The sequence below is a fragment of the Cololabis saira genome, chromosome 18 (assembly GCF_033807715.1).
Source record: "Cololabis saira isolate AMF1-May2022 chromosome 18, fColSai1.1, whole genome shotgun sequence".
Classification (NCBI taxonomy): domain Eukaryota; kingdom Metazoa; phylum Chordata; class Actinopteri; order Beloniformes; family Belonidae; genus Cololabis; species Cololabis saira.
Genome location: NC_084604.1, coordinates 33,158,753 through 33,185,493, shown reverse-complemented (window position 1 = coordinate 33,185,493; position 26,741 = coordinate 33,158,753). Strand labels below are relative to the sequence as shown.

Below are 26,741 nucleotides of genomic sequence, written 5' to 3'. Positions count from 1 at the left end.
GATTCATCTAAACCTATATCAACACAAGTAATGATACAGCCCCCCCTACCCCCTCCTTTGCAACATCATTTCCAACAGTAGCATCCGTCTGAGCTACTGTCAGAGGTTATTTACATAATGAAAGAGGAGAATTACTAAGGAGGCAAAGGCAGGATGAGCCTGCCAATTGGCAGAGACAGAAAATTAAGATGGAAAGAAAATGCTTTGGCAAGAAAGGGGCATTGAACAGAGAAAATGTTGGGACAGCAGCAAAAATGGAGGGAGGAGTAAAGGTGGAGAGTTGAGGAGGCAGAAGCACGGAAACCTTGAAATCAAGGAATGCCCCTACTGACATGATTGTAAAATGTGAAAAAAAGTAAGCTAGAGAAAGAAACGAAAAAAAAACCTTAAAGCATGGGGAAAGTAGCTTGCCAGTGAAGGCAGTCATCACAGATTTAAAAACTGAAACATTAAGAGAAAAAAGCATGAAAGAAATGTGAGCATCAGGAGAGAGAGAGAGGTCCCAGAGATGAGTCGGACGAAAGTAGGTGTCCCAGCATCTTACCTTTGCTGATGCTGGAGTCACTGATCCTGCTCCTGTGATGCCTCGCTTGACCCCAATGTCACTGCTCGATGTTGTCACGGCAACTGTAACTGGGGTGGGGAGGAGGGAGGGGATGACTGGGAGGGGAAGAAGTCCTGGACGGTTGTTGCCATTGACAACCGCGGAGGCACAGCTATGGTTGGCTCCTCCATTGTGGAGGCCAGTAGGACGGATGTCTCTCCGCTCCCAAGGTCCACGGTAGTCCCTCTCAAAGCGGTGGTGGTGACGTGACATCACTTCCTCTCAGAAGGAACAACGGGGGCAGACCTGCATGAAATTGAAGAAGGTCAGGATGACATTTTTTTTTTGTGTGTGTGTAAAGAAGTTGTTGCGAAAGCTTGCACAAAAGGGATGGCTTTTAAAAAAAAGGAGAAAGGCTCTGAGATGTTTGACGTGTGAGGCATCGAGCAAATTCAGAAACAAACACTTTCCCATGAAGGTGTAAATGTTCACAGCAACTGTTCTCAAAGTACTTGACTGATATGAACACACTGTGGTGCATTTGTTGCCTCTAATTTCTTTTCTCTCAGTCACTAATGAAGGCTGTGACATGAAGGAGAGAGATTAGGACTACTGAGTCGGTATATAAAAACATCATTAACACTTGTAAAGAGCAAAAATGTGTTATTTGGCATTAAATAAAGCATAAAGTTCAACAACAAGAGGTTACAGCGACATGGCTGTGCCAGACACAAACTGATACATACCTTTTCCATAGGGCAGCCCAGCAGTTATCTGACCTTGCGGTCCAAACTTATTCATGTGAATAGATAAATACCCGTGCAATTACAGTTCACCCATGCAATTAGAGTTCATCTCATACATCTAATGGCTGCTTAATTCAATCACACTGCCCTTCAAGTGCATTTGAGCCATTTCCCCTTTTCAGGCACAGCAGGCTGTGACAAGCTAAGAGGCGACAGTGAGCTGGAATTACATCAGAATGGAGTATAGTGCCATTGTACTGTATGAGCGGCGTATCACTCTTACATTATATCATAAATCAAAGACACACAGGATCTTAGAAGTGAAATCCATCACTGAGGACTTTGAAGTGCATTGTGTTCAACCTCACCAAAGGCAAGTTATGCTTCCCAAGCCCCTGATGACAGAAAGAAATAAATAAATAACAACCTCAAACCAGGTTTAGCAAACCCCATGCAAAATCCCCTGGTTTGTGAGGAGAGAATGACAGCAGATGATAAGTCTTTATTGTGCACACTGAGGTCTGTCACGCTGCTTCTCTGCCTCACAGAGGAGGGAACGCCTTGAAATGCCAGCTTCTCAGTGTGTGTGTGTGTGTGTGTGTGTGTGTGTGTGTGTGTGTGTGTGTGTGTGTGTGTGTGTGTGTGTGTGTGTGTGTGTAAAACAGCATAAACTACGACAGAATCTGAATGACTGTGCAGCACATAATGTTTTGAAATGCGCTGAAAACAACACAAAGCATACGAGCATCTTGGAGCAGGCTGAAATTGGAAGATTTTTTACACAAGCTTTGATGCTAGTGATACACGAGACAACCTGTGGTGGGAGCACTGGCACTACCATAACAGTGACTGCTGTGACCATCTATTTTCCTCAGCTGCTGCAACACTTGTTCTTTCTTCCCTTCTGTAAGCCTCTTTAGTGGTCCCCCACAACGTTTTAAATCGTGAATTTTATTCCTTCTCTTAGTCCTCACTTCATTTATTTCTCCTCTAATACCAGGTCTGATCTGTGCAAACACAGCAAGCTGATCCGTGGTGACGGAGCAACTGAAAGCTGTGGGAACCTTTCTCACGCTCTCTGCAGTAACTTTTCTCCCTCTCCACAGTAACCCCTTTTAATAACCTTACATTTTCCAAGAGACTAACACTGCACTAAAAATATATGCATAGAGAGCAGCAAGAGGTCAGGTCACAAGAAGAGTAGAGTTAGTACCATGTACTATTCTCTTATCTCCTGAGCTGCACAATGCAGCCATAGGGGGAAAAGAAAAGAGTGAAGTTGGAAAATTCCTCTATACAATACTAAGCGAAAGAATGAGAAATGGGACATTATCGTCACAAAATTCAGAACTCCTTGCAGGTTGCATTTGCTTTGACGATTCTGTACTATTCTGGGTCTTTAATCAATGCTGTATACATGTGAAGTGTAGTCGTACAACTATACACCCACTTTGCTCGATGGTGTGGTAATTTAATGAAAAACACACTCCTGTTTTGTCTTCCTGTAAAAACTCTATGAACAGGGGTGCATTGGAGAACAAATGAATTCATCTGATTATGCAGAGAAGGAATTGAACCCAAGGTTGCATGTTCTCAAACAAGAAAGCACAGTGGTTTAACTTTAAGTAAGGCAGCAACACACAGCATGGGGAAAAGAATTAAACATGAGTGCATGCCATTTACATAAGAAATCTTTATTTCCGTGCTATCCTCTCCATTTCTGAACATTTGAAAAAGTGAGCCAAGCTTTTCAGGTGCCTTTTGAGAGGCTGGGGGATTCTTCACACACTAGTCTCATGAAAATTAAATTACCAAAGAATTTATTTTATAGTAAGTGCCAAAATTGTTTATTTGATACGATTTTTTGATGTACAAGACCTAGAGTAGCACTGTGTGAGCCAATTCAAATGTTCAAAAATATCCAATCTGGCCTGGACAGCATCTGGAGTTGCATTGTCAAACATGTACTGAAGGAGACACGTATCATGACCTTTCAAAGATGGGCTTTTCTTGAGGCCTTAATGGATTCTCTGAGACACACAGCAATAGAATACAAAAAGTTCACTTTTCAACAATATCTTTTAGGCTCTCTCCTTGGCAGCTGGTTTAAAAAGGGTGGAGTCAGCATCTTCAGAGGTCCAGTAAATGCAGGAAAAGGTGAAAATAAAGATAGGGAGGCTGATAAATCTAATATGATCTGGGTTTGTGATGTCGAAAAAACCCTGCTAATCTGAACCATTCAATGAAAAACATTTTAGAGTGTGTAGAGGTGGCAGAATATAAGCCTAATGCAAAAAGCACTTAACAGAAATGGCAGCGTTTCGTTTACAGCACATTGGAGGGAGAGGTTGCCTTACAGTGTTTTACAGTGATGATGACCATCATGCTGATGTCAAAACAACATATATCTGGTCATAGTGATAGTATTTTTCAAAGAACACACACACACACACACACACACACACACACACACACACTTTTCTATTTACACATCGGTCAGTTCAATCAGATACAAGTCGGGTTGCCATTACCTCTAGATTTGTGCAAAACCCAAATATTGAAAAAGAAAACCTGTAGTGGAAACGGCTCAACTTCCCCAAAACACCCAAATATCGTGAAAACCTTTTACCACTTTCACAAGGTCCCTGGATGTGACAATCTAAACTTTAGTCATCTAAAATCTAGTTTCCAGCTTTTTTGGGCCTCATTAAAACGGTGAAGTTGTGCTGTAACACTAATTAATCATTACTGTGTTACATAGTGGCTTTGCATCTGAATCATCATTTGAATGATCCTCCGCCACCTTCATCATCTGACTATTTTCTCAACAGCGGTACCGGCAATCTCTATAAGTTGGCAAAGACCAAAGATGTTTTTGTCCATCTTCAACTTTGAGATTTTCTTCTTCATTTTTTTGAAGAGAAACCTCAAAGGACGAGAGAGAGAGAGAACTAGGACAGTTACACTAATACAGAGAAACACACAGTTTTATGGCAACCTTTATCTCAAATTCAGAGTTTCGCTTTTCTTTGTTGAAAAAGTGTACTGGAAACGCGACTACACACACACAATTCAAAGAGGGGAGATGGCTCAGTAAGATCCACAGACTGGCTGGTCAAACTGATCCAGACATCTGAATTCTCCCATACTACAAGGGCCATCACAGTTACTAGAGTTTATTTGACATTATATTGACATGGTAACAATGCCCTTTCAGTATTGTTTTCTTTATTGTGGTATTGGTACCTCTGACTGTTACCTTCTTGGGGAAAATCCGACAAATCATGTCCTTCAAGGTATTTGGTCCTCTTTTTTCTTTGCTGGGGAGATAATTATGATGGGCAAAGTTTCATCAAATGAGTTTGTAGAAGATTAACTAGGCTGTATGCTGCTGTCAGTTGCTGAAATAAGCAATTTGACACAGGCCTGTAATGAAGTAGATGAAATAGCGGCTTGCGAGTTGTAAAATCTCAATACAAAATAAACCTCTGATTAACTATTTCAAAAGCTATACCTGCAAGCTTCTGAAACGTCAAAAACAACAACAGCACATATCTGTACTGATTAAAATGACTTTGTTCTGGTACTTTTCTGACATTAAGATTGATATTAATACATAAGGCGTATCTTGCAGGAGATCGAGCAATAACAGTCATGTGTTGAAAGGTTTAAGAGAACATTTTGCTGCAAAGAATATTAATTTGAACTGAGGTGAGACTCAAAGCCTTCGACGTGTGATTGTGACACATCTCTGAAATGTAACTCATACTCTGATTGAATTGAGCCGTACCAGGAGAGACAGAGTAATCAGGTCAAATCTATCATTTTAATCTGTTAAAAAAAAGCAATATGAAACAAAGTTGATTCGCAATATTGCTCACAATGGTTTAGCGTATGGTGTGTGATTAAAAGGATTAAAAACCGTGTTATTGTCCTATCTATTTTAACATATTTGCCATCCAGATGTTATTGCACTTTTCATTTATTCTGATAGTGAATTTAAACACGAGATGTTATACTTTGTTTAAAAAGGCAGATGCTGTTGTTTTTGTGTTGGAGCTCTCACATTACTGCGCTTCAAATTCTATCACTTATTTACCCATATGGCATTTTCACAATCTTGGCGCAGCATTTCAGTATGTGCACAATCCTGCATGTAAATTCGTGTTATCCTTGTGCTATGCATGTCAGTAAGTCATGTGGGTAACTATGGGCCTGCAACTCATCCCTGCCACGCGAGTGCCACCCAGACTTGGTGAACAGAAGGGTTTAAGTGCCTGATTACAGAGAGGTAAATTCCCTTCAAGTGCATCTCTGCAGTCCCTTTTTAGCTTGTGTGCATATGCATGTGTCGACGCATGAGCTCACCTTAAGGCTGAGAGCGTGCGTTTTTGAGGTCAAGTTTAATAAGGCGTTAGAAGAGTTGCTCTCGAGTTGCCTGTGGAAACCAACACCCCATACACCTGTGGACTCTGCCAGACAAGATAAACACTTAGATGCTTCACATCTCCGATGACATTCTGCTCTGTGCCACATTGCTCCAGGGAGGTGTCGCCAATGAAGATTTGGCCATTTTCTTTCACATTCAATGAAGTCACTGTCAACAGCAGACAAGTCAGTCGTCTTTCAGGGGAGAGATGACAACCTTTGCTCCAAGGGGAACAATTTAATACAATGTGCGAGTTCTTTCAATTTAAAAAAAAATAACAACATTTTAGTTGTGCCCTGTAGCAATTAATTAGATTCTGCAGTTCCCACGACCCAGTCAGCATGTTAATAACCTTACCTGGAGGTGTGGAGGTGTGTCTTACTCATACCAAATTGTATTTCCTGATTCTAGCTCCCACTTAAAATAAACCTGACAACTGAGAATCCTTCCCTGAGAAATGAGTACCTTAACAAATGATTATCACTAATCCTCTGACAGTCCAGGGAATAAGACAAAGGCCCTGGTTTCCAACATCTACAAAGGTGTTGACAAAAGGTGTGAAAGTGAGTCAGCAATCAAAACTAATGAGCTGACTGGTATCTCCACCGGGTTGTCAGTCACATCACGAGCCGTGGTGGAGGCACAATTGGTGGTTGTAGGGTGTTTTTGATTGTTAAATGAAGTGGATACAGTAACATTTTTGTTGGTGTATTTATGCGCAGGGATACGCGAGCATGTGCACAAGTGCAAGGCCTGTTGCAGCTGACCGCCGTCAGCATGGAGATGCCCTGCGTGGTTCACAGAGTTGAAACTCGGAGCACATCAGGAATCTTGGATAACTTAAGCTCTCAAGTAATGACTGAGTGATTAGTCAAAATCATAAAAAAGTTGTCTGGCAGGTGGAAACGTGAGACGCACACCCTTTAGAACAGCATCTGTCACTTCGAGGTGGCACACAGCATGTTGGGTGTGTGTGACAGAATTGCGTTAACAAAGCCATGTGGGAATACACAGGGAGCCGTGGATAGACGTGAAGAAAGAGGGAGCGTAACAGATGGACAGGATGTGGCAGCACTGGAGAAACAGCCAGACCGTGTGAGTGAACAAACAAATGTGAAATAGCAAGCAGTAAAGTGTGTGTTTGCAGGCAGAAATAGAAAGAAGGGTGTTAAGGATGGGATCAGAAGGGAGTGGGATTGGTGCGTGCCATTCTCCTGTTCCAGAGTGTGATGTTTGCTTTGTTGGCACATTCTACTTTGCGTTTAATACCCTCTTTAAGTCCCCCTGCTACAGATACTCCCCAAGAGGAAGGGCTCCATTTCCAATCTGTTGTAGTGTTTACTTCTATTGACCCAGTGACAGCCCAGCTTTCACCATGATACCATACAAAGTCACCTTCTACTCTCACAAGTCCGTGCTAATGATCAATTTGTCCATCAGCAAGTCTCCACGGTATCAAATATGGGCCAAGCGAATAAAAGGTATGCTGCAACTTCATGAAGACAATATATTACTGTAACTGAGCAGTGCTGTGGGAGGCCAAAACTACACACACACACACACACACACACACACACACACACACACACACACACACACACACACACACACACACACACACACCTGGTGCAAATGCTTGCATTTCTCTCACACATGCAAGCCACATGCACACTGATAGACACCATGTGCTGGTGGTTCATGCAGAACAACAGATGTATTCATACCAATATCCAAGCAAAATAAAAAATAAAACTGCTAGTACGGCATCAGTAGGAGTAAAAACAGTCAGACTCTTGAGCAATTTGAATTCTCACTGCTGCCCAGGGCATATTAGAGTAGTTTCAATTTGCATCCCATACATTCACAGCTGTTTACACTGGCATGTCCAACAATACCAGTTTCATGAATAGAGCAATGTACTGGGGAAATTAAACTTTCTTAGTTTAAAAATCTGGCATAAATATATTTTCAAATATATATATATATATATATATATATATATAAAATATATATATATATATATATATTTGAAAATCCAGGCTTTTAAAATTTTTTGTTGTTAAACGACTGATGAAACAAAGCCAACTGTCAAAACTCCTTCACAGTTGGCTTTTGTTCTAAAAGGCATAAAACAAAAGAATAACAGTGTGGTAAATGGAGAAAAAGGAAACACAGGGAATGAAAAATGAAGTTTAGTGTCTATCCTATTAGTTCAAACGGTGTGCAAAAGAAGACAAAAGGACATATTCAGTCTCCCAGCGAGCAGAGTGAAATTCAACTACCTGCTGCGATAGAAACCAAAAAGGCTTTTGTTGGTATTGACTCTCTGCTTTGGCAGGTTGAATTAATCCCGCCAGTATAGAGGAATTAGTACTTTGTTACTTTTCACATACTTAATTAGGAATCCTAATGGATTCTGGAGACACCAAAGGAGTCAGAATCATAGAAATGTGGCCTCTCAAAACAGAGCTCAGCAGGTCAGCCAGCATGGAAACCAAAACCAAAAGCAGATACGAAGCATATAGTCATTTTTAACAATTACTGCCAGAAGACATCTGGGAAGCACTTGACACATAAAAAGGGGTGAGCAGCAAGGTGATCATGGAGAACAAATTCTAAGCAGACCTAAAACTAATCTAAAACCAGCACCTCATGGTTCCCTAAATCACCTGCCTGCTAGGATTTTCCCCAAAGGTTCAGATATCATTGTGAGAGATGGCACTTTGTACATTAATTTGACACCTTGATAGATGACTGGTGGATGACTGGTGGATGATGTGCACAACTTGCCTCAGAGAGACACTTCCTGATTATCTCTCCTTTCATAAAGCATACAAGCAAAGGCCACATCATTCAAAGTGGATTAAAAAAAAGATTCACTTGTATTACACAGAAGGCATGAAAAGGAACCGAGACCAAGGGTTATTCTTTCTTCAGATTAATATTGCATATAACCACACCACTGATGGGAAATTTCTGCCTCAGTGCGCATCAGTACAATTATTTTAGCACAGTATTAATAAGTTTCTGGTAAAAAAAACTTTAAAAAAAAATGCACCTTTGTGTAAATGTATGTGTAGTAGATCCAACATTATGCAAGGCTTTCTAAACTCCTTGTACACACGGTTTGCTTCTGTTTTTACATGATGAAAATGTTATTAGCCATTTACTTGGTCCAAAATTGTCACGTATCATTGGCAGCCGTGCAGACGGAAATGATCCCCGTGTTATGAAATGTTGCAGTCAACTTTGTAACACCCTGCTGGTGTTTGGCTTTAAGTTTCCCAGGCATGTCATTAGCCAAAGGAACAGAAAAGCAGCGCTACCTCCACCGCTGAATACTGCAGCTCACTTAATTAAAACAGACTTTCAACACAACCGCTACATCATCACAACGACAAGACACAAACCAGGAGAAAAGCCCTGAGGTGGGTGTGAACACTTCCCATGCAGCCCCTCTGTAAAGTAGTAGCAAATTTCCAGACGCCAATCATGCAGTACTTTTTGTGCTTGTGGTTATGCAAGTATGCTTGTGTGTATTCTCTGTGGCCCATGGCAGCTGTCGCCTTCTCTCCCTGCTGCATCCTTTTTGCAATATTTCTCTGTTCTCCAAACAAAAACCAACAATGGCGTCAAAACAAACAGCTCTTCTGCTGGTGCCACACACACACACAGCAGTTGGAATAAATAAAAAAAAAAACACACACACGTTGTTGCAGAACTGGGACTTCTTTAGCCCTCTGCTTGTGTGTACTTCAGCTTTGGGGAGCAGAGAATGAAAAGTGAAAGAACAGTGACTTAATTATCTTAATGGCTGCTGTGGAGATTACCGAGGGCAGTGGGCGTCCATCTCTTTCAACGCCACCAGCTTAGAATGCGTGGCCACGGAGGAGAGATCAAAAGACCTGGACATCAATAACAGGGACCAGCGAAGAAAAGATGCAAAAACGGAGACGAGGAATAAATGAGTGCAAGAGATGTGGAAGAGAGGAAAATGAGCAGTCACAGCGACAGTGATATACAACAGAAAAGCTGAATGGCTGTGGCCAGCTGAAGGAAGTTTCCTGGCAGCAGGGATCTCAACTCTGCCCCGTTACCATTGAGAGGCCCTGCATTTCGATTTTGCTCGTCTCACTTCCACCGATATGCTCGAGGACTGGATCGTATCCTGACCAGCAAACCCCCACCCATCCACACCCTTCGAAAGCAACATGGGTTCTGCATTCGAGTACTTTCTTCGCTTAAATGAGCGTGAATTATTGACTTCCATGCAGCCTAGTAGTTACGAGGGGCATCGTCGGATTGGAGGGGCTCAAATTTGATCCCTTAAGCCAGATCTTTAAACCTTACCTGGTTGGCTGAACATACAGTAACAACAGAGCAGGGAATTACTATCAGGTTGAACAGACATGACAACAAGTTTTATACTACGGAGCAAAAATGAGAAACTGTACAATACTGCAATAATGAGAGTTCAGCGGGACCAACCAAAATATTAAAAACCTTCAAGAAAGAAAATAGATATATTTCAAATTAGGGCTGTTCGATTAATCGATTTTAAATCGTAATCGCGATTATGTCATTAGAACGACGTTAAAACGTGAAAATCGTAAAATCGATTTTGCACTTTTTTTTTTTTTACATTGTCTGCACACATATTAATGATTGATACCATATTAATGATCGATGGAAATACCTCTCAATACCTGCGACAAGTGCCCCATCGGAGAGGCTCTTTAGTGTAGGAGGGGGCGTTGTAACATGCCACCGGGCATCCCTCAAGCCAGATGCGGTAGACCGGCTCGTGTTCCTTGCAAAAAACTTGCAAATGTGAATAGCAAATGTAATGACTGACATTACACACCTCTACCTCCTTCATGGGTTGCATTATTATTTAGCATGCAAAGAGCCAGTTTAGTTTAATTAGAAAATGTCTTGTTTTATTTAATTGGAAATATAACTTACTGTATGTTTGCAAGTGCTGATTTGCTGATTTTTTTTTTCCAGAGATAAAACTTTATATTTTATCATATTTTTTAAAACTTTTTTTCAACTTATTTTACAGAGTTTTGCACTTTATTCATTCATGTTTGGTTTAATAAGAGCAAAGTTTGCACTTAAAGCCCAATGGGGCAAATGTTCAATAAAAAAACAGCATATTTGAAATCATTTCTTTGCCTTTTGTCAATTCACAAAATAATCGTAAATCGGATTTTGAGAGAAAAAAAAAAATCAAGATTTTTTTTTTGGGCAAAATCGAACAGCCCTATTTCAAATATTCAAATGTTTTTGATAAATATGGACTTCAGAGGAAAAAAAAAAAATCAGGAAAATATTTATTACATTACATAAATAACATGTTATTCAGCTTTGGGCCCTGCCAGACCAAACGGATACGTTAGCCAAGAGCGAAGATAAAACGTAAAGTGATTGTACCTTCACCTGTGATGGAGAAAAGTCACCATTCAACGAGGTCAACCTTCAAAATGGGAAGTCACAAAAATCACTGGAGGTTAAATGAACAAACATTTAAAAAAATTATGATTTATCATACATGAAATTAAATGGCAATTCATGTGATTTAAAAGTCACTGGCAGATAAAAAGGTTACCATGTTCCCTGTGACATTTCCTCAAAAAAAAAAAAGGGAAGCTACAAGGTTGCAGATTAGGAACTTATTTTGTGCACTTTGTCTGATTAGTAATACCTTTTATAGAGATAGCCACAACGTTACAATATCTAATAAATCAAAATGTCAATGTGTCTTTCTTAAAGAGTGGATTACATTACAGCTAGAGCAGAATACACTTCAGATGTTCTGCAACTTAGTTTTAATATTTTTTTATGATGGTTAACAACAGTGCTTCAAGTCAAGCTGCCAAGCTTGCTGCATCTTTTTTATTGCTCTTTACAACCCAGTCTGGACAAAAGGACATTAATGCAGACATGCATTTATTCATCCAGTCAACTTAAGTTACTCCAAGTCAGATGAGCATTTTCTATAATCACAGTAAAAATATAGACCCAGGCAGCACTCTAACAGATTAAGCCGAGCCATCTGCCTGATTCCCCCTTCACCACTGACGGCAGCTGCCTGTCCAGGCAGGGTCCAGGCAAACCAGACATCCCCCTGTGTGATCCAACAGCATATTAATCTCCTTAAATCTCAACCTTTTCAAAAGGGCAGGCAACATGGTATCGCCGGGGCAGTGGTACCAGGTGAATTCATCTAACTCCTCCATATACAGTACATTATTTCTTCACTGCTGTCTTAAAAAAAAAAAGGACACTTAAATTAGGAAGGTGGCAAAAGGAGAAATGCTTTTCGGTCTCCACTAAATTCACATTTCCAGGTGCTTTCTCTGAGAGCTATTCTTTGCCGCTGTCCATCGTTCCATATCCGTATGACGACAGTGGCCTTTCAGAGTGCACCGTAAATGGCAGTGCAGCATGGCCTGGCCCAGAGGAGTGGTTGGAGCAGTATAGATTAATGGCCTGGGAGACAGCCTAGGGCAAGTGGAATGAACAAATAGAGAGGGTACTGAAATAGCCATAAAGAAAAAAAGAGAAAGGCGGGTGAAGATAAAGAGAATGAGGTGTACACTAAATTGTAGGAGGAGAACCAACTTTGGGAGTTCTCTCCATCTCTCAGTGCAGTTTTGTCACGCTGGTGGCGAACTAAATCTGAATTGGTCGATATATCAACCATGACTAAAATGGCATTTGCAAACATTTACTTCAAAATCAACTAGAGAAAAAAAAGTGATAAAAGGGGGAAAGAGTGAGGGAGGAAAAAAACTGAAGAATAACATAACGAATTGCAGTGTAGGTGACTTAGAAACCTTATTTTATCTAGAGAAATGTGATGAAAGGTTCAATTCTGTGTTTGGTCAAGAGGCATGCATTCAGATCTAAGGCTTCATATTAAAAAGCCTTCGAGAACCTGAGCTTACTGGAAAACAAAAAAAAGTCGTTACAAAATAAATCCTTAAACCTCTGAGAGGTTAATCATTTTGCTTGCATTTCAAATAGCTCACTTAGTTTTTATATCAAAAAAAATTGTTTATAAAAAAAAAAAAAACACGAGCCCATGAAATGCTGATAGGGTTCATGGTTCAAGAGTAAAAATCACATATATTGGACCAGGTCATAACTGATTAGTCATTAAAGCAACACTGCAGAGTTTTGTTTGGTTTTTAACTCTTGCATGCCCTCCTGCAGTTATGTGACGGTCCTGCGCAATCAAACGACTGAGCCCTGAACCGACAAGCTAACAGAGCAGTAAATGTGTATTCGTTTACCAACTTAAGTCCAGTGTAACTTGAATAGAACAAAAAACAAAACTACAGAAGAAGAAAAGTAAATGTCAACTGAAATACTGTAGTAGGGGAGTTTTTTATGACGTCAACAGAACAGCAATGAAAGGTATGAATAATACTTCTCATGTCTTCAGAAACTAGGCAAAGTAAATGCAGGAAAGGAAACATTTTGGAGGATGACAGACAAGTCTTACACATATTGTACATTAGACAGTGCACATTAAAAGCTTTTAAATTATTTAAAGTTGCTAACCTGTGAGTCTTATTTAATCTGAGATTTCAGACACTGACCAAATTTAGGCACAAAATGCATCTACTTACATGTAGTCTAAGAATGAATGGTTGCACAAGGATTCATACATCTCCAATGATCAATTACGCATACTTGTATGCTTAACTATTATTTATGTGAACTGTGAGAAAGGTGACTATAGCTAAACGGAGAAAAGTATGAAGTTTGACATGAAAGCCTCATACTGTCTGCTTAGTCTTATGATAAACTACAGTGGTTTACATGTTTGTCCATTTTTTTTAAACATCAAGCCTTCCTATGGCTTTATTTCAGCAATCAGCATCAACTTCTTCCTCCTCTGAAAGCAAAAATAGTTGAGGGAGGGCCTGGAGGAGTGGAAAGGGTGAAAGAAGAGGAAAAAGTGTAGCAGTGGACCAAAAGAGGCTGCAGGAACTGGAAGGGAGATTTCTTAAAAAGGAGCAATGTGTAAGATTGTAGGTTAAAGCACCCCCAAATAACCTAACAACAAGAGAATTAGAAGAAATAAATGCAGAAATGTCACAAAAATGATGACTTTGTATTTAGCTGCTTAGATATCTACCGAGTTAGCATACTAAATAACTAGCTTGAGTCCGTCCAGTCTTGTAATACCGGTTTCTGCCATGCGTGGCGGTAGCGTGCCACATAGGCTTCAATTCAACATGATGAAATGAAGTGACATGAAGTAGCATGGTTTGTGAGCGTACTTGAACATGTTGTCAGTCATGTTGGTATCACCCCCAAGTTAGTATTTTAGGATAGAGCAACAGAAATAAGGATGGCTGAAACTCTTGGGAAGAGAACATTGCTGCCACAACAACCACCTGTAGAGGGGAAAAGTATAAAAAAAAGAGCAGATAAAAACGGCAAAAACCAGAGTAAATATCGGCAGTGTTTTGCCAGGAGACAGCAAATAAATAAAGTTTGACCCTGACGTTGCAAGGTTCCTTTAAGACTGCTAATTAAACTACTGCTTCACTAAACATTTTGGATTGTAGAGTAAGTCAATTCAACACCAAATGTATTGATTTCGACTATGTCCCCATTGCCTGCAGTGGATTGACGTGACCCTGATTTGACTCATTTCAGTAACCTCGGAAACGGAGCTGGATTTAGAGATAATAGCAAGAAAAACTTAAATGAGAAAAATGATTGCACTCAGACATTTTCATTTCCTGATTACAGACTGTTTTGATTCTCAGATTATGCAGAACTGACGAGGAGGGGCCGTGCACTTCCTTATTTCTTAAGCGAGGGTAGACCGATTCACTTCGTGCAGTTTTACTGCTCCCACTTTGATTGTGTGTGGAGAGTGTGGAGAATGAATTTTAATTTTTGGCTTCACATTACACATTGCTCCTTTAAACAGTGTACGCCCCAACCCCCGCCCTCCACCCCCCAACAAAACTGCAGCTGCTGACAGCTCCTCAAAAGGATTCATTGCTGCAGCTGGTCCAGAAAGACTACCAGGCCTGATGTTTGATAGTGATGGTGACCCCAAGACCAGATATCACTGAAAAGACATTTTGTGCCGGGGCTGCATGGCTGCCTGGGTTCAGGAAACGGTTGCAAAGCTGTTTTCTGTGCTGCTTCTGTGTTCGGAAAGTTTCAATTTCCCAATCCAAGGGATCGATACACTAGTTTGAGCTTGCGCCACCTTAAATAAAGATTCCAGATGTACACATGTGTTGCAGTTGTTGTAGATTCTTCTGATTTCAACTATTAACTTCTATCAATATGTGTCATTCATAGATATTCATGTACAAAGAACATGAAAACACCAATTGACACATTATGTCGTACTTCATTACAAATTTGAACACAGTGTTGGGTTCAGGGACGACCCTCTCACCGACCCAGCATACCCAACGCCTCACACTTCTCCTGGGAAGGACTCTTCCAGTTTCCAGTCCTCCCCGATTACTCTTTTCCTGTGATCCTGTCCCAACATGGAACCTTGCATGACCTACTCTCAAATTTTTATAGTCGTTTCTACCTTACTGCTCGATTAAGACTATTCTGCATTCAAACAGCACGTTTGCATGTACACAGCCATCCACAGAGATCTGCAGCACTTTGCTGGAGACCTGAATTCACCTTTTATACAGAGTTTGTGGTGAAGTAACAAGTAAATATTAAGCCGACTCCCCGGAGAGACTCTCTCAGGCTCCAAATCATCGTCTTAGGCTGCACTTAGAGCAGTCTTTGTTCTCTGCTTAAGGATGTGGTTGGATTAGCCCTCAAAGTCACAGTGGATCACTAAGAAAGTACTCCAGCAGTATATTCAATGTAAGGCTGTGGAGTAAGAGCCCATCTGCGGGACAAGGGACTTCCTGGGGATGTGACTGATGAGGAGCTTCACTAAAACCAGCTGGACTGCAGGTAAACAAAACCCACGACAGCACCGAGGCTAACTGCTTTATCACAATTAAGCTTTCAAAATAAAATGCTGTGGCAATTTTTGCACAAAGAAAGGTTTAGATGTAAAACATTAAGCAATCACAAATGTATTTTTTTTTGTCATTTTGCAGATCAATAATAGTAAATTAAATTTCTGGATATTTAAAATATCCGACAATAACTGGTGGAGCGTCTGACCACTAATGATCCCGTAGAGATGCATCAAACAATGCAAATCTACAACTGTTAACCTGCTGTCCATCACCTCCAGACCAGCAGACTCCTGTGCAGAGGCACAGGGTGATAATCTAATTTTAGCACATGCAGTATTTGGTTAAAGTACTAAAAAACGATACAAATCTAAAAATATGAACCTTGTAGCTTTGATAAGAATATACATAGACACATTTATATTTTTAAATTGTAATATGCACGAGAATCCGCGGCCATTCAGTAGGGGTGTAACGATACACTAGTCTCACGATACACGATAGAGGTCACGATAACGATACGATATTATAGCAGCATTTTTTTTTAACAACCTTGAATGAGGAACATATGACTGGAAAAAAAATGTCTTTTATTTAAAAGACACAAGAATGCTGTGCGTTTGCCCTATTGTTACAGTTTGTAATGCTTTATAACTATTTAAGTTTTAAAGAGGAAGCCAGGCCAACCATTTTTTTCACAAACTGAACTAAAAGTAAATGTCAGGTTTGCATTATGCATCTTCAGTTTCATACAAGTACAAATATTTTGCCACAAACTGAATAGTTTCTCTCATGTATGACTTGACTTTTTTCTTTTCCAGAAATTTAACAACTAAAATTAAATAAATAAATGTAAATAAATAAACTATGAAAAGTCCCAAACTCAAAATGCAACATGACTGTTATTTAGCTTAAAGGTATTGTGACATCATTTTTAACATGCTTTTAACACTATTAAAAGTCTTGGCCAACATCCCTCAAATGTGTCTAAAAGAGTGTAACAAGAAAAACTTCACTCTAGTACTCTTTTCCTGGCTTTTTATTACAGTGTTTTTTTGCGCCGTGAAAAATGCTTCCTTTCCCCCCTTTCCTGTCAATCATTGCTCCGCTCCTCCTCCAAACCTCCTCCTCCTCCAGCCATACGCTCACAGCGGCGTCGGAGAGTTAAGCCTGGAGCGACAGGCGAAGCATGCACGGAAAAGCAGGAGGGCGAACCACAGCAAACAATCATAAAAATAAAGGCATGCAAGCAGCACTGTCCCCTTATCTTAAGTCCAGTCAGTGGCCGCGGGTCTTCTTAGCAGTTTTCCTCCGGTGATTAGAACAAAAGAGCCTCTAAACAGCTCCGTGTTAAGCCTCATTTATGGTTCCGCGTTAAATCGACGCAGAGCCTACGCCGTAGGGTTCAGCGTATGGTGTGCGTCGCCGCGTAACCCTACGCCGTAGGCTCTGCGTCGGTGTAACGCTGAACCATAAATCAGCCTTTATGGTGCGCTGGAGAGGAGACAGGGAGCTGGGTGGAGGGGGCGGTGATTTAGCGGGCCGTTACGTAACGGCCCGCCACCAAACCACATGCGCCATTTTTGCATAGTTATGCGGAAAATCCCAGAAAGCACACAATACACTGAATGTTAAAAGTTCGTTGTTTTTTGGGTGTAATTGATGTCAAGACACAAACACAAAAAAATCAAGAAAAATGTGTTTTTCATGTCACAATCCCTTTAAGACAGAGCTAAGAGCTTCAGCCACATGCTCCCAGCCTGAGGCTGTAAGGTGAACCCCGTTATCGTTTTATCCCGCTCCCACGTTTGGGGACTACACAATATTTACGTTATTAAAAAAAGATTGATTCATGCTCACCTTATAAGTAAAAGTTTGGAGCTCAAAAACGCTGCAAGAGTCCCGTGATCGGGACCGCAAAACGGTACTAGTTTCTTCTGAACGTAGTAAGATTTCGGTCCGCGGGTCGAGGCGCTGTCGTCACGTGATCCCGCTGCACCAATAGGATACGCGTTACTAGTAAACACAATATATTAATAACCCAATATCGCTCTACAGTTTGTCACCTCCACGACACGTATTGTGACGTTTTTGTATCGCGAAATTTCGTGGCACGATATATTGTTACACCCCTACCATTCAGTAGCTTTTTCACTTGTTTGTAACAAAGTGGTGGATTTACTGTTCAGCTCATATGCTGATATACTGACGCATGTACTACTCACACTGGACTAAGATTACCTCTGGACCTACAGTCATTCTAAAATTACACCCCCTTATCTGGATTTAGTTCTGCGCTTATGCGCTGCTCGATAAGTGAATCTGTACCTTACTATAATTTACAGACACCGTAACATTTATTATACGATTACCTTTTATTTAACATTTAAAGCAGATCGAATTCAGTGACTAAGCGTCACAAGTGACAAAATTAGAAAATGACGTAGTGGCCTATGTGTTTAAGTTGCTGTGGTAACGGTAAACTTAACCAGCGTTTTCATTGAAGTTGTCAGAGGAGAGGCTTTGAGCTTGATAAAAAGTAAAAGTTTTTTACAAACTGCAAGATGCAAGATCTAGCCACACGTGTCTCTCTCTTATTGTTGCTCTTCATATCTCCGTGTGAGACAATCATTTATTTATGTTTATCCGCCAAAAATATCAGATAATCAATTCTATGTGGTGGATATAGGCTAAAGTTGTAATGTAATGTGACCCAATGCACCTCATCTGCCATAATTACGCTGGAGAAAAGGCTGAAAAGGCGATGAATGATTTTTTTTTTTTTTTTTTTTTTTTAATTCACCAAATTACTGACATGGGCCTTTAGACAGAAATAAAATTATCTCATGACCTCAGCTGAAATGGGGGTATTTAATTTGTGCTGATTTTTGCTTTAGAAATCACAGATATGGTGCATTACATAATCCGGTGTAAATGGGGTATAAGTCAAGCCGCTTGTGTGGCAAAAAAGAAAAAACAAACAAGTTAAGGATTGCTGGAGATATGATGGCAATTTTTAAATACATCCATCAAGTGATTTATTCATCAGAAAATATGATTAATCCATTGATTTGTACTCAGTCATTGTCCTGAATATAACTAACGTATTCTTTATAAAGCCCATCTTTCCAATTTTTCATAGTCCTACTGTGTAAAAGGAGCGCATATATATATATATATATATATATATATATATATATATATATATATATATATACATACATACATACATAGAGTGATGGCTCTAAAATTTTTCACAAACATGTATTGCCAGCATTTTTTTGCTGAGGGTTTATTTGGATATATTAAACGGTTTGTGTCTCTTCTTTTCTTTCTCCTTCCTTCCCTTCATCCATAACACATGCCTCAGGTGTACTCTCATACACAATCAGCTACTCGAGTCCACTGTCGACACACATGAGAGGGAGACATGCGTACTTTGGAGTGGTGGAGTAGTGGTTTTAAGGCAACATCAGAGATGGGGGAAGAGAGGAGAGAGATAAAAGGAGAACAGGTTGAGGCGAAGGAGGAGAATGGGCAACAGTAGAGAAGAAAAATGAGAAACACCTCTGAGATGGGAGAAAAAGCAGAACACACACACGTTCATTAATATGGTGGGAATCCGGCTCTATGCTAAATAATGCTTCCGACAATAATAGAGAGAAGCTGCCATCCCTCTTTTTAATATGTTGCTCGAGTGGCAGTCGGTGATACATGGTACTGTACATCTTGAAAGAGGGAAAAGACAAGACAGACGGTAGTTGCAATGCGTGTGTGTTTGCATGTCTGTGTGTGTGAGAGAGAGAATTGTGATGCTGTGAAATATAGGCCTGGGCAGTTGGTCGGCACTCCAATAAAAGAGGAGGATCATGATTAGGTCGAGTAAAACTGTCCATACTAACCCCACACACACACACACACACACACACACACACACGCACGCACACACAACCTTGCTAGTTGGAAAATCCATCCTCTCTCTCTCTCTCTCTCTCTCTCCCATAACTCCTCTTATCATGTGTCCTTTCACATGAGCTCTCAATGCATCAAAACCTGCAATCCCCAGAACAAGGATCTTGTATAATATGAAAGGGCTAAAAAAAATTTCATTACAGAGGAAAAAAGCATCACTCTCCTCTGGTGGTCACATCGATTTGGGGGGATATTGAAGGCTTGCAACTTTTCTATCCCTGCTTTACAAATCTGTCTGCCTGTCACTGAAAGCCATCCGACTGCACATTGCCCCAGCAGTTTGACCTTCACTTAACTATTTGACCGCACGGCATGTCACCCACCATGTTTTTGATATTAACTTGATTCCATCTCACTCAATCTCATCTTTGCCCACTGTGTTTGAGACCTCTCAGCAAATGTTATTATCGTAGGAGAGAGCAGCTTCTCAATTGACTTGGGTTCCCTTTAAAGTGGTGCTAAATAAATAATGGGAGCTCTCATCTACTTTGTATAGCTTGTAGTTGGATGGGTTACAGTAAAGAGAGATTAATGGTTGAGCAAATAAAGAAAAATGTGGAAGGAAAATGGAAAAAACCCCAAAATGTACAATGACTTGTAGCCTATATGCATTGACGTCACTTTCCCACTGGACCACGCCCCCTTACTCTCACTGAGATGATGCAACCAGTGGAGAAGACGGGATAACAGACGATTATCGGCTTAAATTTAAGTCAGTTATACTGACAGTGTATAACTGTCAAGTATACATGTACATATTAATGTCCATGCACTAATATTTGGCCACGAATTGAGTTTCCTGATATTTATATGTACTTCATTTCTACGCTGGGGAAATACACGAAGCAAAGCTTGAAGGCATACAAAAGTCTTGACGCTTGGTCCTACTTCAAGGCAGGATTTGGTTGTAGAAATTAAAGTGATGAGGACACCAAACTTTATGATTTGACCGTTTAACGTTAGCTACCCAAAAATCCGATACAAAATGGGAACCGCAAATCCACGTTTCGGTGCCTGGATCCAGTCGTTTCTGCGAATTACAGCGATCCATTTGTCTCTCTTAAGCTTATTTTTCAGCAGTCTATAAAACGATAACTCCGATTTCTTGCTAAATCTGTGAGTACAGTCGATGGCAAAACAGCTCTTTCCCATTTTAGATGTTTTCGAGTGCTCAAATTGAAAGTTTACGCTGCCACTCAGTCTTTCTGCCACTCAGTGGGCGTAACCCGCTGTGAAGTCGCATCTGTGACGTCGTGCGCATTCCCTCTATATAGACATCTAGTCCAATGTTGACACAACTGGACATCTGTCAAAACTGTACATCAATTCTAGGTATGCTGCAACATTACGGGGGAACTGAGGCATCAATTAACACACAATGCAACACATTTACCTGTCCCACAGATGCTGCTGGATAAGTAAATACAATTTGGCAAACAAACAAACTGAGCAGTGTTTATTTGCTAAAGCAGTTTTGCATACACATTAAAAAAAAAAAAAAAAAACCCTAGTGGGGTCAAATTCAACATGACACACAGGTTACAGTTACATTTTGTGTGATGAGTGCGTCAGCCTGCATAATTATTTTTTTCCCCCCAATAAACAATATATATACACTTCAAAGAATTTGCTTTTAATGACAAAGATAAATATGTATGTATGCATGTACATATGTGAGTGTGTGAGCACACACACACACACACACACACACACACACACACACACACACACACACACACACACACACACACACACACACACACACACACACACACACACACACACACACACACACACACACACACACACACACACACACACACACACGTTTCCATGGCTTTACTTCTCTTGACAGTTGTAACAGACTGGACCAATCTGCAGTACAAAGTCTAATAATCTGCACTCATGAATTGAATTTCAATTATAAAACTGACCATCAAGAGCTGCACATTATTACTGATGTAGACGAATTATGGCGGTCGTCTGCAATCTGGCCGTCTCCTTAGAAGCCATTTTTACATCCTCAAATTTCACACTTATTTAATGAAATGTGGGCCAAACAAAAAAAGGTTTTAGCCTGTGACAAACCCACAACACACCAACAGACTAGCGACTTTGCTTTCCTGTTAGCCTCAAATGAGTGTATCTTTCAGATGGTGTTATTATGGAATTGCAGCACAGGATCCATCAAGGCGTCCTTGTAAGGCAGCTTTTATCAAGCCGTTTCTCATTTTCAGTACCAGATATGAACAATTTGAATTACACTTTTTCATTCATCATTCTTGAAATATGAGCTGTGGTATACTTATGGTGTACTCCACAATGCCCCTGGGTCCTTTTATCAAGAAGTATGCTTGAATCAGATGGGCTCCTGGTAGAAACAGTTTTGAATTCTTTATAACACTTCAGCACCAGCGTCTACACTGGGCCTTTGTAACCACTGAGGGTAATGGATCTCTGCTTGGGCACATTAATAAAAAATAAATAAAAAAAACAAGGTGAGCTGCCCACCTGGTATTTACGGTATTTTTCATAAAGAACAGGGAGTGGATGCTAATGGAGCTCAGGCAAACCAAACGGGGACAGGTCTCGGGCGTTTTGAGCTCAGCTGACAAACACAGTTATGAAAGCAGAGACAAATTATCACCCAGAGAAGAAAAAAATGTGTGGATAATATTTCCTGCACTAAGCAGTGAAAAATAAATAAATTAAAAAGCTGTGAAATGTAAAATTTGATATGCTTTACGGGTTAGCCCCAGGTTATCTGAGTGGTAGAAATGCAGATGAGCCAGAACGCGCACACCCGCATGTACGCACGCACACACACACACACACACACACACACACACAACAGCATGAAGTACAATGTTGATGCATGAAAGATGCACCCTGTGACCCTGTGCTCATGAGCTGTCATTATTGAAGAAACTTAAGAAAGCCGATGGAGATGAGAAAGGATAAAGAAATGCATAAGAGAAGGCTTTAAAGGAGAGCAATAATTTATTGGTATTGCAAAAGCAAGGCTGACGAGGCATCCATAAAACAAAAAAAAGCCAGACTGCAGGACTGTGTAGTTTTTTAACTTTTCTACCACCGTTTTTCCATCAGAAGACTGTTGTTTTTTGGAGGCCCTTTTTTTTGATTACCTTGTTAAAGTTAAACTCAGACACTCATGTGAATTGTGATCAAACAACTTACGTTGTAGAAATCTAAACTGTATCAACACATACGAGTCCACATTTCAGCCCCACTGAAAATCCATTAATTATACAAGACTGGTGGAAGTTTGGACATTTTCTGTGGTTTTTTTTTATCTCCCTCACTGATGCAGCTAATATTAGTTGAGTTTCCACCTTTCCACGACTCATTTACTCTCAGCTCAAGCACACAGCGATGGGAGGGGGGGCAACACAGGCACCTACCTCATGTGCTCCCTGAGGCCCCTTCATTTTGATAAAGGTTCCATACCGGCGGGCATTTTCCCACCCTTTCACCTTGCAACCCATGTCCCCTCTCAGCGCAGCCTTCCCTTCTAGCACAGTGCAGTTTACCGACCATGACACAGCGCGCCGCCTGGATAATCCCAGCGAGGCCAAAGCACCATTAAGAAAAGGAAGCCGCAAAAATGCCAAACCACATTACCAACCACTCCTCCCCTTCTGCCTCTTCTGCACGGTTTCCTCACCGTCCACTTCTCACAGAGGGCACCTGGTACTGCATCTCTTTATTAATGCATGGAAAGGGGGAGCACCCGCACACACACGACTCTTCATTCACCCACACAGCCACTTATCTTTGGTGAAAAGCATGACTACTCTGCGGGTGCCCACTGACAATGGGAGGCAAGGGAGGGAAGGGGTGGGGGTGCCTGATGTTGGCGTATACGCGAGCCCTCAAAGCAACAGTCTACTTTAAAGCTAATCATACGCTATAATGAAGCTACCTAGAGATGCCATCAGCCTGCAAGGTTAACAGAACACCTGTACACACACGTTATGAGAAACAAGAGCGCAAGGGGCGTGATGCGTGTGAACCAGTGGAGCCGTAATATTTTGGGATATTTGGGATTTGCAAGTGAACGTGCATGTGTGCATTATTCACTGGAAGTGCTGTGAGCCTTGAAACACCACGGCTTAAAAGAAAATGGTAAAAGATAAGCCACAGCTCATATCTGTCTCCATCACAGAGAAAGAAGAAAACCTTGTGCTTCAAACACGAGCACGCAGAGTGAGTGTGTGAATACTGTATGCCCTGAAGGTGAGTCAAATAAGAGAGGTAAAGAAACTGAAAAGAATTAGGTTAACTTGTCGGAGAAAAGAAAACCTCCGAGTCCCTGCAAAAATGATCAATTTATTTTCTTTGAAAATCAGCAGCAATTTCATTGCATATTTCTTTCATTCTTGTCCTAAGCGCCAAACAAATATTCAAATTTGATCAAACAAGCCATTACATGTTGACAACTTTAAATTCTATTCAATGTTGGAGGCGTCTGCAGGCAACCTTTGAGAGGAAGGCGGGCAGCTAAATTATGCAAATGCCTGTCAGTTTAACGAATCTGAGGCAAAGAATTAGCAGGCTGTTAGTCTCTCTTAGACCTGCAAATGCTACTAATGCAGATGAAGGATTGTAACCCAATTCCATTATTGCTACTCTGAAAAAGGGAGGAAGCAGGGGGAGAAAAGGAAAGAGGGAAAGGGGGAGAAATGAGAGATCTGGAGATGGAGACAAATGTGTGTGAAAACATGGGCCTCTATTCAGAGCTCTATCATCTCCAAATATCAAATTAGCCAAATGAATGGTACAAGATAAAGGAGAGCATGGGGAGAGGAGCGAGCACGGCAGACGGGCAAATGAAAGGAGCTGAGAGCAAGAGGAGGGGGCTGCTAGGGTGTGTTAAGAATGGGAGGGATCGCAGAGTATTTCAATAATCGATAGAGCGTGAAGTGAAGAGAGAGTGAGACATGGAAAAGGAGAAGCAGGATATCACAGTTCATTAGTCATAGCTGGTGACAACTAGAGACTGTAACAAGAAGATTGTCACTGGGTCTTAATCAGATGAGAAACGATGGGATGCCAGTCATTAATTCCAACAGTATTATAGCGTCTATTGTGTGCCTCTGAAGGGGCTTATCGCCATCTCTCTACCTCCAATGGCTGCTGCTTCTCCTGCTTCTTCACCAGCAAACAAGCTGTCAGCAAACTCACCAGGGAAACTCTAAAGAGCTGGGGAGAAACTAAACTCTCGCTTTTTGCAAAGTCTCACACTCTTGCACTTTTTTTTTTTTTTAAATTCTCTCTTAACTGCCGTCTCTCTCTGCTTTCTCCCTCCACACAAACACGCTGAGGAGCTGAAAAAACATGTTAAGCTGCAGTAGCCCTTGGTGCTGCACGGAAAGCTTCTCTGAGACATCAACGGGGAAATCAATTCTGTCTTTTTATGCAGCCCATTAAAAGGCGCCAACCAGAGTTAAAACACAATCTCAAGACTTAACCATTACATTATATTTTGTATTCTGTCACAAGATAAACCCACATGAAGACACCATTTCATATTTCTGCACAGAAACTGTGTGTGCACTTCCGTTGCACGTAATCTCAGAAAAAGAAGACAGATGAAGATAACCAGATGTCATTTGCTCTCCCTCCCTCTTCTTTATGCTTTTGTTTATACACGGACAAGTACTGCGTTCCCCCTTAAAATGCACATCTCCACCATGTTCTCCTCTCGCAGGGTCTGTTCCTGTCAGAACCATGGCCCAAAACTCTCAGTCAGCCAGCTCAGCTGGGGATGGTGACTCAAACAACTTCCCTGCCCGGTTGGAGGTGTGTTTACTGTATTTGTACCACTACGCTGCACTGCCTGCCTCATTCACCACAGCCGATCAAAACCTACGGTAGTCATGCAGCTAGGAGTGTGTGAGCGTTGTGCAAATTCCATCTGCGGCCATGTTTGTACTGTGTGCTGATGTGCATCCATCTCCCCCCTGCAGGAGGTGATGGAAGAATTAACAGAACTCATGGACAAGTAACTCCAGCAGCTTTAGTAGCTTTATTTGTTTCACTTCTCCACCCTCCTGCTGCAATTATCCATATGTGCGTTTCTATCGACTCGTCACCCGTGTTACTGCACGATGAGCAGTACGGTGAGCTTAAAACCAGCCTTTGCCTTTATCTATAATTGATATCACGTTTTTGAGGTATTTTCTGAAATCCAACTAATAACTATTCATATCCCATGACTGTTTAAATTACTAAAGTTGTTAACTGGATAATATACCATAAAATTCTAACATTACTGAATCGATCAGATTAATATCAGAACAGAAAACAGTAAAATGCATAAAAATCTGATTTCTGCGTGAATATTGCTTCTCCTGTTTAACCAATTGTTCAATTTATTCATAAATCTCATGTAAATTGATTTACCTAGGTAAATTTCCTATAGGAAATCTCACATGTGGACTGTTTACCTGCTTTCCCCTGATAACACAAATAACTACCAATATTCCTACACTACTTTCCATTGATCGATCATTTCAGCTCTGATGGGGTTGTTTGCGTTTGGTAAATGACGTTGGTAATGAGTTATGAGTATACCGTTGATGCGTGAAATAGTTTTTCAGGCTATTTTTTGACAAGCACATATGAATTATAGTTGCTTTGAAAACACGCACATACTGTCAAGATTGTGTGTGGGTTTTTTTTAAAGACAACACCTATTAAAGTTGCAATTAAATAATATGATCTTTGCTTGTTTGCATGTTCTCGTGTGTCCGTGGGCTTCCTCCTGGTACTCGGGTTTCCTCCGGTAGTCCAACAACATTCATGTCAGGTTAATTTGGATACTAGACCCAGTAACCCTAGATAAGCAGATACAGATAACTGATGGATGGGCTACGAGTTGGGAGTCTCATTTCTGAAATGAGTTATGTACTGCAGTTCAGCAGCTTCTTTTCTTGGGACTAGAACGAAACATCTGACTAAATAGCAGTTTCATGTAGCAAAGTCGCATCTTTGATCTTTAACGCGATTGCTCTTCATAATGTCAAAACCTTGACAAAGTCCCGTCC

At 40.8% G+C, this 26,741-nt stretch overlaps 1 protein-coding gene across 4 annotated transcripts in view; it reads right to left on the bottom strand.

Moving 5' to 3' along the window:
• LOC133418516 (kelch-like protein 29) overlaps positions 1-26,741 on the bottom strand; it is a 274,919-nt gene that overhangs the window by 182,602 nt on the left and 65,576 nt on the right. For all 4 annotated transcript variants that reach the window (XR_009770453.1, XM_061707244.1, XM_061707246.1 and 1 more), the window contains one exon: positions 545-850. Coding sequence is in view for 3 of the 4 variants with exons in the window: in XM_061707244.1 (XP_061563228.1) it covers positions 545-817 (273 nt within the window). In the remaining variant the exon portion in view is untranslated. The remainder of the gene's footprint in view (positions 1-544; positions 851-26,741) is intronic.